Raw genomic sequence first — 13982 nt, forward strand, 5'->3', positions numbered from 1 at the left:
ACCTGCTGGATCCATTCAGAGTCCTCCAAAACTTTAAGGAAGGAGTCTTCGGCGTCGTTGGAGGTGGCGCTGGGAGCGCAGGCTCTCAGCAGCTTTTTGAAAGAGGCTTTAACCTGTCGCGTTTCGGCAAACTCCACAGGCACCAGTTCACAGTTCAGACAAGAGTCCAGGCGAAGGCCCTGTGTGGGAGAGACAAAAGCAAATATTCTTTTTTTTTTAGAGGTTTCATTCTAGCACAGATAAAGACCAAGGCTTCCTCTGAAGCTCCTCCTGACCGGGTACGGACATCTGCTGGAGTCTGCAATTCATCCAGAATTCATTAAATAAATTGTCCTTTAAATGAATTCACACTTCAACATGAGCAAAGTGAGCGAGCAACGCCACAGCCGCCCCCCCCCCCCCCAAGCCTTGTCGTACTGTTTTCTAATGCCTAAAATCTATTTATTATTTGTTATCTATTCATTTCTTTCCTTTCCTCTGCACAACAGCACCTTTTCAAGACACCATTGCGAAACGTGTGCATGTATTCTATTTAAATTCTGTTTTTAAAGTAGTAGTTGAAATTTTACACAGTAAGAACATCATTAAGCAGTGAGTTAGTCATCACAGGAGATAAATGTTGCTCTTCCATTTGCAAATAGAAAATCTATCAATGCTTTTAAACTGGATATTGAGAATGAAAACAATAAAGCCCCCCATCCTCACCCTTAAATGAGACTTTTCTCCAAAGATGTAGAGAGCAGCCTGCTGTTTGAGGAGCTGAGCCTGCAGACTGCTGCTACCCACAGGGGGCGCCAGCTCCTTCCCTGCCATCCTGGCTCCCACGTCTGGTGTCGCCGGGTGCTGGCTGAGTCTGCTGCTGGAGCGCAGGCTGGCCCACATGCCTGCAAACACACACATGCAGACCAAAGTTACACACATGCGGGGGCTGCCCCGTCAGATATACACACACTGTCAAACACACTGAGGACGCATGACAAACAACAGAAGGCATGCAGACTAGGCTTACATGCGTGGCAGAACAACAGCGATTATGTAAACGTGCTTCGTTCTTCTAGCCTGACAAAAAGGCAGATGCCTCTGTGAATCCGGGTGTCTTGAGAAATTAGAAGCAGAAGTTGCTGGAATTTCTGAGCAAGTCAACAGGTCTAAAAGCCAGCTCTCAGAATACCACGCAATACCGTCCAAAGAATCGACCGCTGAGAGGAAGGAGGATTATTTTTCACAGTATCCCCGTTAATCACTTTTCAGCGAACTCAACACCGACGTTGGTGTTTGCATCTGGAGCAGTTACGCAGCACAAATCTGTGACCTAAATGTAAAGATTCCTAAAAAGCCATACGATTAACTGTAATTTACGTGGCGTTACACCCGACTGCTGCAGCTTAGTCACCACAACCGTACACAGTAACTGAACACTAAACCTTTTTTCTGTGGGCTCCATTCAACTCCCGTCCGGTCCCCTTCACAGAATACATGAAGGATCAACAGGATCAGTGAAATAGGATCAAAGGGGCCAATTTTGGGTGATTCATGACTCCATTTTTATGACAAATGGCTTCCATGGCTTTGCAGAGCATCCAGCAGAATAACAACAGAAGGAGCTGCAGGGAAGCATTTGGTGGGAAGCTCAGGTTCCACGCGAGCACCCACCAAGTCGGTTAGTGGCGAGCCAGTTTCTGCTGCACCGTGCAATATAATATAGGGCAGGAAGAGATTAACGAGCTGGTTAAATGAAGAGAGCGGAAGAAAAGGGTGACGATGTGGAAAGAAATCAAGGGCGGGCAGGGAGAGGGAGTGAGGGGCGGGATCGGACTATACCTTGATTGTGGATTCTTTCCTTATTTGCCGGTTTTTGGTTTGAGTGAGTGAACAGTTTATCTCTGTACTCAAGCACTGGAGTTTACAGAAGGCAGGGGCAGAAGATGAGGGCCAGGGTATGAAAAACATCAAACCACATCAGTATCAGGCAAACATAACCAACAGCTTCACCCCCCCCCCCCCCTTACTGACCATTTCAAATAAAAGAAGCAGATCTAAGGAGTTACAGTTCAGAGATGATTTTGTTGAATTATTAGGATGAATATCAAAACATGCATGTTTTTCTACTGTTATGACTGATGGCATGAAAAGTAATAGCCCGATGATTTTTTTTTTTCTGGCGGTTACTCAGAGACGTGACACATTTTGTTTCAGAAGCATGTGATGTCTGGATCAAACAGGACTGGACTGGTTTGCAAACCGCTTGTTCTCCCGTGAGGCATGTTTACAGAGGTCCACATTACAGGATTTAATGACATGAACCACAATTGGCAGGGTTAAGTTTTATGTGGAAAAGTTGTTATCTGAGTGCACCAAAAGGCTGCAAATAGGATTCAGCGTTACAGAAAAATCAAGGGGAGCAAACGGGAGAACTGCACAAGTCAAGTCTTGGACCTCTGTCATTTTTGTCATTTATTTGGCCAGATTCTGGCGAAATGTGTCTGGAAATACAAACTCTGGTTCCACGGAGGGAAAGAATGCGTCCCACCATTAAAACTGTGATTACTACTGGATGTGTTTCAGTCATGTGGTTAGAAGATAAAAAAAAAAAACCCTCTGCAAATGCTATTTAATTAATACCCACAGATGATGCGTCATCTTTTCCAGTCTTCTGAAAACTGCTGATTCAGTTTCAGAAACAATTTCACCTTTGACTCTCATCTGCAGCGGTGACAAACAGCTTAAGCTCGTACCAACACCGAGCACAACATGTGTCCAAGGCATAACAAGCAGCGCTGGTGGGGAGTTTACATTCCAGTTTACGCTGTCACATCATCTGCCAACTAAAAAGCAGACTTAGCTGTCCAATAAGTAACAAATATGCTTCCCTTCAGAGAGATGGTGAGGCTAAAATACTCTACGGACTACGGTCGTGCACCTCAGCACCTCTGGTATTTCCCAGTTCATCCAGCACCAGGAAGGAAGGCACACGGCACGATGAGTAAATAAACAGGGGGACAACACTCACCTCCTCGGGTAAAGCTATTTGCAAATGGGATGTCTAAATGGACGGGAGCCATCTTTGGTATCCTGGATGTCCTCCTGTCGATGCCTAAAAATTGGGACAGCGCGAGTGTCAGAAACAGGAAAGTTTATCGGGACCACGAAACAGGAGGTTGACTAATCATCCGCAAACAAGAAAACAAACAGGACATGGTGGTTGGTGGTTGAACCACAAATAACACATATCTGTCCGTGCGAGTGTGTTTACTGGATGAACAGTGCTCGTGAGGAGACAGATGTCAGGATGTCGGAGACAGATGTGCAGGGCAGTGATCTCAGGTTGTGCCGTGATCCTTACACAACCTTTTATTGTATTAATTTCCTTTCAAATGTTACCAAATCTCAGATTCATTATTTCTTTCACACAGTCCGCTGCGCTCCGTCCCAAACAAAGATAAGTAGGTGAAAAAAAAATCAAAGGAAGGAAGAGGAACGCTTGCCCAATGGCAGAAAAGAACAGCAGCTTGAGCGAACAAAAATAATTCTCAAGAATGCAAATCTGCAATTTTTCTCCTTATCAGAAGAAATGAACCCTCGGTGGCCTCTGGCCCCTCAAAACAAACGAGACGGATTTTTTTTCCCACGCTAGATCCATGGCAGGGAAAATAAGGCCAACCAGGAGCTATGATGTTAGTTTAGATTAACATAAAGGTCAGGCTGAGGTCACAGGTCAGCGTACTAGAACATTCTGCTCAGGTTTGGAACGTACCTGGGGAGAGGCCAATGAGGGAGCGGTTCGACAGGGTGTTGTTTCCATTGGTTTTGAAGTAGACGGGGATGGAGTCAAGGATGGCCTGGAGGTACTTTTCTTGTTCAAGACTGCTGGATGAATCTGAAGACGATGCAGGCGCTAAAAAACACGACAACAACAACAAACTTATTTTCCCTTTTTTTTTTTACAAAAAGCTTTAGCGTTCACAAGGCACACCTGTTGAGGAGGGGTTCTGCGACTTGAACAGTCCCACCACGCTCTTGCCATGGAAGCCTCCTGAGCGGAGCAGCACTGCTTTCGTCCGCGGGTGCTTCCAACAGACGACTGGCAGGCGGTTGTGCCTGTAGCAACGGGCCACTTTGTGCAAACTGCTGTCTTGTACTGCCTGAGGGACGACCAACAGGCCCGGGTAGCTGAGGGAGAGGCGGAAATGAAAGGAAATTTCGACATTTCTTTCATTATAGGGACGAGAAAAGTCGAAATGGACTGAAATGCTGAGCTGACTCAATGAAGTGAACATTTCCAAAATCAGCTTTTTGAGACAATGATACCAGCAGGCCCACAAAACCCCATTAACTGTGAGCCGCTCCAGTGGGCTGGGATTAGCACGGCTCAGTTGGATCGGCGGGTTTTTAAAATAACACTTCTGCTGCTAAAAGGCACTTAGGTGTGCAACCTGTGACGTGCGTACCTGCGGCAGAGAGAGTAGAGCCTGTTCACGGCCGTGATCCTAAACTGCTCGCCTGACTTGGAGCGAGACGAGCTGGCGGTGATGGTGCCGAAGCCCAGACGCTGGTAGTCACGGAAACAGGACTGCTCCACCAGCTGCTCCATGGTGGACTTCTCTGAGGCTCGCAAGGTGCTGGTGGGCAGCAGCTCCCCGTCGTCTGAGACTGAAACACAAGCCAGCAAATTGGTGCGTGTTTGTTTTGGCCTTAATACCTTTTTGCTGTCTTGATCCGCAGCTATTTAGTTCCCTCACTAGAAATGTCATCATCCTCGTGCCAGGTCATTCGGCTGCCTCTGTCATTTTTCTTCAGGGTACTCTGGCTGCCTCGGCCCATGGTGATCTTTCCAGCCCTCTTTGCACCCTTCACAATGGTTTTAGACAGTGTTCTACGAGGAGAGCAAGACAGCCGCTGGTTGCGTTAATAAGTGATAACGGCCACGATCAACGGCCAGGTCAGAACAGTTTGCACTGAAACCGAAGGTACCTCAGGCCAGTGTTCCTCTCTTTCTGCTTTGGAAGGATGAGCTGGGGTGTCGTTTGTCCGGCGGCAAAAGCGAAAGAGCTGAAGATGGACTGTGGGTAGCGGATCCTCTGGACGTGTTTTCTGAAGATCTCCACCATTTCTGAGCTCACCTCCTCGTCAAAAGCCACTTTTATAAGCTGTAGCAGATATTACTGGTTATTGAGCAAGCACTAAATTCCGACACACACAGTTCAAGACCCACCTTTATCGGCCTGTAATGCTTTAAGAGTAGAGCTGCTAAAGCTCCCAAACCCGTTGGTTAAAAATAGACTATAATGCAACAGCAGAGCTCAGACTTACTAAAAGCAAAGGCCGCAGATAATTGTTCAATGACATTTTCCTCTATTATTAATACTATATTTCTGCAGCAGAAATTCACTCAAGATTTCAGCTTTTACCCTTTTTTTTGTGCTTTTACCTGAAATGATGCAGAGCGAAGCTGCAGGCCCTCCTGCAAGTTCTGCTGCAGCTGGTTCTGGATGCTGATCTTCTTCTCTTTGGTGAGTGAGGACACCGGAAAAGCTCTGATAACTACCTGCTCCCCCACTGGAACACAGACCAACATCACATTAATGACAGGACGGGTGCAAGATGCTGCAGGCAGAAAAATGGGAATCATTCCCATTGATCCACTTTCACCGGGCTGTTGTCGTAATCCTTATTTACCCAGTGGATCGTGTGGCATGCCTTTGAAAATGATGCGGTAGGTTGTAAGAAAGAGAGCTCCCTCTGCTGGCAGGATGTGTGGGCCCCCCAAGAGACCCCCAGTAGCTTCCTCCCTGCCATCAGGGTCCAGAAGCACCCGCAACCCCTCTGACACCATCTCCTCTCCAGGAAGCAGAGCTGGACGGAGAATCTTGGGCTAGTGGGAAAAGAGCATAGAACAATGTATTGCATGAGGGGACTGGGGGCTGCGCAAAAACACACAAAAATGAAAAGAAACTTGCATATATGCACACATGGTACATGAACAGATCTGTCAAGATGTTACTCCAAATGTGGAAACATCTGTCACTGAGTCAGACTTTTAAAAGTGCCAGGAAATCAAGTGAATGTTAACACGTCAATTCCCAACGCTACAGGACTTCGATACAGAAGAAGCTTTGACTCACATGCACATCAGCCCGTTATCGAAAACACACATTTTGCAAGCACACACAGAATTTGATGGCATTGGAAAAAACCCCCACAAAACTGCCAACAAAATCATAATTGCGTTCTCTGGCTGCTGGGGCAAAAGTCTTAATCTGTTTTTCATATAAAAGATTTGCAGCTTATCAAATTTACAGAACCAGAACCACGCCATGAATTCAATGTTTAGAGAGCTAAGTTATGAATTTTTACTCTTAGGTTAAAGGCGTTAAAGGTTATCAGTTCAATCTTTACTGGGTCACTTTAAAAATCAGAAAAAGTCTTATTGATTCATTAATCAATTCAAGTTTATCACGAGATGCATCAAAATGACAGACTTCCCTGTCGTTTCCAAAGAAAACCGCATGTTTTATGAAATAAACCAACGTACAGACTGAGCTTTTGTTTTCTTATTGATTAACATTAAACACACCCAATGCAAACAGTGTTTGGGGTAACTAACGACCTTATGGTGCCTGAACTCTTTAGGCACCCAAAGCCTGGTTGGAAACACTCAGTTATTCCGCTGTCATTAATATAAAGGGACATTAGATCATTCACAGCACTTCTATAAAGACCTCAGCCAATAACCCTGAGCACCTCATTACGGCCTCAAACTGTCTTTTTTGTTCTGCGCATCAAACGTGTCCATTGTTTTTACTTTCAGTGTCCTGTCATGATTCTGGGATGTTGTTCCATTCACATTTCCACACATTTTAGTATTTGGAATGCCGCTCACGTCAAGCGGTCCAACTTGGATGTCCAAACACATAAAAGTTTGTAATGTTAGCTACGTTTCACAGCAGACATCTGGCCCAGACTGCTCGCCATCGTCTCCGGTCCGAGTCGGTGTGACATTTTGTTGAGCGAATGAAAAAGAGCCCGAATGTAAAAGAAATGAGCGGCACAGCAGGGACCAAAAGACCAAATAACTGTGCTGATGTGCAGAGAATACACTGCACACCATCCAATGCTGCTTTTAGGCTTTCAAACTTCCCACAGCTCTTACATCTATGATGTATCAGATATAAATCTTGGCTATTTCAGTTTCTCATTCCTATCTTCACATCTTAACCTGGCTTCCACTCTTAGAGCTGTGTGACCTTTGCTTTCAGGGGAAACATTTTCTGGTGAATTTTTAAGTGAGGGTGAAAAAGTTCAACATGAATAATGTGTTTTATTTGCCAGTGACCCAGACTCTCAGTTCTAAGCCGGGATATAACTGTCTATATTTCAAATGTAGTGTTTTTTTAACCTCCGGAACACTCACCTTCTGGATGGGGGGTAACCTCCTGCTCTCTCTGTGAACCGCCTCCAGAGCCTCCATCTGCATAGCTACGATGCCTGGTGGTCAAAAGCCGAGGTCGGTTACCATATGGACACACGCGAGTGCACACGCACGGCAAGAACAGAGAAACACATGCATGTCCACACATCCTTAAAAACAGAGGGGGTATTTACAGGTTATAAGGCCTTAATGAGTCAAAAGTTAATCAGCTTAGAGGCCTCAGTTACTGTTGTCCTGAGCTGAGAATACTCACACACACACGCACACACAACTGTCTCGGTATAAAGCTAATGGAATTGGGCCAGTGGCGACGCATGAATGAACAGTGTGATTACTCTACCTGGGATCATGCTGTGCAAGCTCTTGATGTGCTCCTGGGTAATGCCGCTCTCCGTGCAAACTTTGTCGATGAAGCGCGCAACAAACCTGACCACAGAATTGGCCACGTCGCTGTTCTCGGAGTCCTCGAACCCGCTTTCAGTGTCGAAGCTCTCTGCAACGCTGCCGGCGATGCTGCGAAGCGCGGAAGGAAAGGAGGAAGTTCAAGTGACGGCATCCAAAACGTGATACAATTGGAGTTCGGAGGTTTAACGTGTTGACAGAAATGGGATTGAGAGTGATAAAAAGCCGCCTGGCATAAGAGTTTTAGCGGTTTTCACCAATCGTTCAGTCTTTATTAAACCGGACAAATGGGTCACATGAGATGGTGATGCAATGTTCCCTCCGGGTTGACAAAATAAAGAATGTTGAAATCAAAATATCTTATGTGAGAAATAAACATGTCTGGGGTACAAATTTGAGAGAAAGCTTCCACATAAACAAGTTATTGGCTGAAGTGATCCCATTTCTGCCTTGGTCAAACTGAAACACATCAAACAAATGAGAACTTTGTGTTCTGACAATTAAGGAACAAACCCTGACATTCAGTAAAAGGAATGGATTTTCTTTAACCCTCCACGGCAAAAAGGATTTCCACAGATGTCACGTCGGCACACTACGGTCCAAAAAAGCTTCCCTGTGGGTTTTAACCATCAACAGAAGTAAATGGGGCTCAATCTGATTTCTGCAGTAGCAAAGTAAGCCCCAAGGATGGATGTGGGTTGGAAACAGCAAAGGTTCCGTGTTTCATTTGGCCAAATACCGAGGTATCATGTAGACTGTGGGTTAAACCGCATCCACCTACATACTTATCATCACCTTATTAACAGTAGAACATTTATTCCCAAATACTCGGACCTGTTCTTGCCGTTTCCTCCAGATGAAACTGATTGTTTTACCTTACAAAAGAGGAGCGAATGAAGGGGAACACTAGGAAAGTTTTGATATTTGTGGACAGAAGCATGCAAGTCATAAAACAACAGTGCAGTGCTGCGTCTCTGCTGCCCTCCTCACCTGTTGGTGACGATGCTGTTGCTGCCGCTTTCCCAGTCGGCGACAGGTGTGTTTCGAAGCAGCTTGTTCTTGCTGGTGTCCAAGGGAACTAGTAAATAAACCATAAGGCTGGCGTAGTGGATGGCCTGACTGAACACAGTGCTCTCCTCATTCTTCACCAGCCCCTGCTGCCTCTCCTTGCTTAGATTGGGCCACAAGCGGAGCTGCTCTGCTGCCAGGTCCATGGCTGTCTGCTCCCCATCTTTGTCTGCAGAGGCCCCTGTATCCTGGAGAGGTCAAAGCAGATTTTTAAGATTGTTCTGTAGGGTTGATCTGAGTATACATGGTTATCCATAGTATTAGCTACCCCGCGTTAGCATTTGCTATGGGAGGGTTAGGTGTTGCCAAATGCTTCAAGTCCAATAAATGCATTAAAACATGGTTTTGACACCTTTCAGGTATTAAGATCCACAACTTCCACGTTGTTTTTTAATTTTTCTTCTTACCCGTAGCCTGACAGTGAGGCCCATCTTCTCCTCTGAGGAGTTAAGATAAAGGGCTCTGATCTGACTCTGGACCTCGCTGTAGAAAGTGGCTTCCCAGAACTGCTGGTTGGTCCAGATGGGATGGTCCTGAATGCAAGTGTAAGCAAACTGGTTGACTCCAGGACCCAGTTTCTGCAAGACAAAACACAGATATTGTTGACACAAGACAATATTTGGAATTGTGTAATAATTTTGTTCCTTTTTTTCCCTTCCTTTTTCTGCAGGCTATTGCAAAAATTGATCCTGCCCTCTACAGCATTCACTAGTCATTCATCTTGCATGGGTGGCCACCTGCAAGACCCAGGCCTGTTATTTGATTTGCTTCCGATTTCTCCCATTGGAGTCTGACAAAACATAGCAGCTTCCATTATCACTTCATAGTTTACCTTTGCTGTTCAAGAACTAGAGTGGTTATTGTAATTATGATGGCCAGAACTAACAGAGCTCCAGTCCCAGTGTGACAGGCCAGACGCCAAAAATAAGGAGTGCAGAGAGGGCACGCAGGGAACAAAGAGGATGGAGAGCTAATACCTAACTTCAAACACTGATAAGATTAAACACTTTGATGTAACTGTAATCAGCCCATCCTCATTATAAACATAAGTGAGTTAAGATTATTATGAAATGCAGAAGCATTTAAAATAGTGTTTTAGGCTTTCCCGAGCGAGAGAATTTGAAACTTTAAAAGTCAAACAGATGTATGTATATTGATGTATCACTGGGAATATGATGGGCTCATCTCGATATGCACTGGAAACAGGATGAAGCAGGATGACAGAATAAACCAATAATACCATAATGGAACACAGCAGATTCCCCCAATCAAGTCAACCACTCGTTGACCGAATTTTCTTGGAAAAGAGAGGCTTTACCTCTACCCACAAAAGAAATCTCTCAACACAACTCAAACTTATTTATTGCTGTGGCATTTGAACCTACTGGCACCTTCGACCCTTCCACCTGCAGCCTTTTCTCTAATAGACATTTAATTTTATGCTGTGCTAAATAATCATTCCTAAGCTAAACCTTCCCAAAAAAATGAAATAATGAGTACTGCTCTGGGAAAACACCGACATTGACGTTGCGAACTGCTAACCGCAAACTGAAAAGCCAACATTCCGAATGTGCCGATTATTATTTGGGAGATACCTGAAAATGAACTGGAATAGAACAGCAATAAATCATAAGATAAACTGATAACATGATGAACTGAAGCCTTCGGGATGGAAGTGGTCCACCTCTCACAGCAGTATGTTGGTGCTGTGTGCAGATCCTGTGTGGGTGTGCGTCCACACTCAGCATGGCTGTTCCTTATTCACTTGCCAGATATGCGCAGGTCACACTGACCGAGGTCATCTCTTCCCAATATGATAATACACTGATCCTACAGAGACAGTCACAAAACAGATGGTGAAGGAGGAAGATGGGAATAGAGAGAAGAAAGGAGGGGAAAAGGAGGAGAAAAGCAAAGTAGGAAGTAAAGATGAAGGCAAAGGAGGGAGTAAACACTGAGTGGGCCAATCTGGTTGTGTGCTCAGTGCAGGGGAGGAATGCAAGATGGAGGGAGAGAGGGTGAAAACAAACAGACAAACACAAGAGGGGATAAATGGAAGAGAATGCCACGTACACGGCAGAGGAATGAGGCTATCGGGATCCCGGAACTGGCCATGAACTCTAGGAGACTATCCTACAGGTCATCATATGATGGACTGTGGCCTCCGATTATTCGGCAGACAGCGTCGCACTTGTCAAGCGTGTCAGGCTGAGAGATGTTGCATGTTGTCACTGAGCAAAGACGCTCTGGCTGATATGTGACCAGCCTTGGGGCAGCAAGATTATTTACAAGTGTTGTGAAGAATTCACAACATTCCTGAATTGCAGATACAAAACACTTGTTATTTCTGGTCCTTTGTGGGGATGCATGCCTGACCCATACGCAATCCATCTCCTCACAACAAAGTGTATTATGAAAAGCCTGCGTGCATCACGAAACCATGGAAAGAAATCTGCTCATTTAGACCCAGATTTTCACAGTAAAATAAATAGAGCCAAGTCACACATAACACGGAGTGTCTCTGAGACGCAACCGTGGAAACACACACAACCAATTAGGCCGAAGAAAGTAAACAACGAGTCTCTGAGTCAAGTGCTGGACATGTTTGGTACGTAATTTCCCCACAAGGACGTCCTATAGCTGTTGGCCAGCACGCACGGCTAAATCATCGCAGTGCATAGGAATGCTAACAGTCAAGTGCTCATGCCGTCAAAGTCATCCAGAGTGTCTGTACTTCAAATTAATTCAAATACATCAAATGTCATGTGAGGCTGTGGGAGACAGAACATCAGGCCCTGAAACCTGTCCATCCTCTGATAAGCCCCGCCCAAGCTAGATAATGAACGCCAGAGGAAAGGTCAGAGAATGACAAACAAATGTTAACGCTCACAATTAACAAAGAGCCACTGTGCAAAGGGTCTGTGACATCCTGGTAAACTTTACCTACGTTGGCCTTATGACGTCATATTTTGGTCAAAACCTCTATCAGAATGCCATCATTCAAATGTCCCGATCTGATGAAAACTGATATAAAAATACGACGTGTCGGTCAGAAAGACGCCTGTCTCGATCCAGTCATCCGACACTCCATAACCTTGACTTAAGGGTCAAGTAAGAGCTCTGTGTCCACAGGAAGACAGTGTCAGCCCACAAAGTCTGGCCAGCACTTCCAAACAGGGGCTTGAGTAATGTCTAACTGGAGTCCTTTAATGTCCAGCGCCTGAACAGACAAGGACAATGTTTTACCCAGTTTGGCATGCAGAGGCAGTGGAACAACACGTGGGTGTCTCATGATCATATAGTGCAAGAGTTATTTTATCATAGAGCAAAAGTAAAACTGAGACTATTAAAATATTTTGTTTCATGAGAATGTGTAGGGAAAGGTAAATACAGTACTCCAAAAGGTGCACGTTTAATGTCAAGGGTCCTTTAAGGTGGTTGTTACATGGTGACATAAGCAAATCAATGATTTATTTCATAGTAAGAAATAAAGTATGAACACATGCATCCAATATGAGCTGCACAACCTTGTGTAACCTTGTAACAATATACATCTGTTTTTTTCTATCATGGACTTAAAATATATTTAGCACGGGCTAATTGCTGATACCCAAGATCCGATTATGTCACGCATGAGCCCAAATTAATGTTCATGAGAGAAATACTATGTAAATGTAAATGATTGGGATGGATTTTTCCCTAGAAAAGTGTGTGACTGGAATAAAAAAAGATCTATTTCTTTGTGATAAATGGTGCGCTGCATTCATCACATAAGAAAGAGCAACGCTCCACCTTAAAACCTAACTGGGGCACCATCAAACCACTTCTAGATTATTACACAACAAACCGCCCGCAATGGACAAAGAATGTGCACTGGCTGGAAAACCTCAGAAAGGAAAAAAAAAAAAGCCATCGATTGTCCTAAGTGAGTTTTGTCAGCTTGTTGTTTCATTTCATAACAACCATAATTGAATAAAATGAAAGAAAAAGAACAACTGATGGATTTAAGGATATGAGGAGAATGCACCCACCCATGATGACAGCTGCTGGAATCCTCCATTACCAAGCTTTCCTACGCGCTCATTTTCACGCCATGATCCTGGCCGAACGAATGCACAAAGATTACAGAATCAACTGGCAGCGTCCTGCCTGACCTCACATTTCAATCTCTGGGTGAGGCAGGTCTCAAACATGTCAGTGGTTTCAGTCATCTTGAAATGCCTCTCAGCCTCTAATTAGCCACAAATAATAGAAAGAGGCTGCAGAGTTCTCTGTTGGGTTACTCTGTAATGTTGGTTTGACCATGTGAACACACACAAATTATCCAAGCAGTTGCATCAGGATGATGAGTCATGCGGCGGTCGAGCGGTTCCAGGTCAGCCCATTGGCATATCGAACTGGTACCCGGCAGAAAGCCCATGTGGACAGTTATGTCTGTCCCCATAGCAACAAGTAAGCCGTGGGGATCCACTGTGTTGACAACATAATTTGGAGACCTTAAACAAGTTGATCGGAGCATGTATGTGCTCGGAGGTCAGTAAAAGGTCAGAGGCCGAGGCCGACTTTACTCAACACGAGCACAGACTTGTGTCGAGCGAATTCTGAGACCGTTTAGCTTTCAGAGACTGGAAGAACGCTCCAACGAAAGTTAAATACTTACTGTTTTTGCTGTTTTATTTGAAGCTTAGCTGCTGGTAAACAAACAACACATTTTATCAGCTGTCACTAATCCTGCAGACAAACAAAGGGCCAACCAGATCTATGAAACCCACCGTGCAGGGAAACAAACCATGACTCCTGTGACCCCGAGCAGGTAATCTGATTAAAACTGTCCAACTACAGCTCTTTCAGGTCTTCAGACACACTGCTGGCCTGATGAAGGACCTCATGATGGACCGATGGCAACAGTCATGTACCAGATATTTGCCATCACTGCTGAATTTTATTTTATTTTTTAATAGTACTGAGCTTTTTTTGTCTATTGAAAGAAACGTTTCTCTACCTCAGCACGGGTTGCAGGCCTACCCCGATGTCCTGATCTAATAACCCGGGATGTAGTTTCAAATGAGAAACTTTGAACAAA

General features: G+C 44.8%; 1 protein-coding gene across 3 annotated transcripts in view; it reads right to left on the bottom strand.

Moving 5' to 3' along the window:
• The window catches only part of sbf2 (SET binding factor 2), a 59154-nt gene that overhangs the window by 7500 nt on the left and 37672 nt on the right, over positions 1–13982 (bottom strand). For 2 of the 3 annotated variants that reach the window (XM_011610243.2, XM_011610242.2), the window contains exons 18-32: positions 9307–9477; positions 8822–9087; positions 7770–7942; positions 7412–7485; positions 5677–5872; positions 5429–5556; positions 4972–5147; positions 4740–4873; positions 4449–4650; positions 3974–4170; positions 3755–3895; positions 3011–3094; positions 1822–1896; positions 706–884; positions 3–179 (exon numbers count right to left, since the gene is read on the bottom strand). In XM_011610243.2, coding sequence (XP_011608545.1) covers positions 3–179; positions 706–884; positions 1822–1896; positions 3011–3094; positions 3755–3895; positions 3974–4170; positions 4449–4650; positions 4740–4873; positions 4972–5147; positions 5429–5556; positions 5677–5872; positions 7412–7485; positions 7770–7942; positions 8822–9087; positions 9307–9477 — 2373 coding nt within the window. The remainder of the gene's footprint in view (positions 1–2; positions 180–705; positions 885–1821; positions 1897–3010; positions 3095–3754; positions 3896–3973; positions 4171–4448; positions 4651–4739; positions 4874–4971; positions 5148–5428; positions 5557–5676; positions 5873–7411; positions 7486–7769; positions 7943–8821; positions 9088–9306; positions 9478–13982) is intronic. The other variant, XM_011610244.2, reaches the window with a different exon arrangement.

Source organism: Takifugu rubripes, chromosome 13 (assembly GCF_901000725.2).
Source record: "Takifugu rubripes chromosome 13, fTakRub1.2, whole genome shotgun sequence".
Taxonomy (NCBI): domain Eukaryota; kingdom Metazoa; phylum Chordata; class Actinopteri; order Tetraodontiformes; family Tetraodontidae; genus Takifugu; species Takifugu rubripes.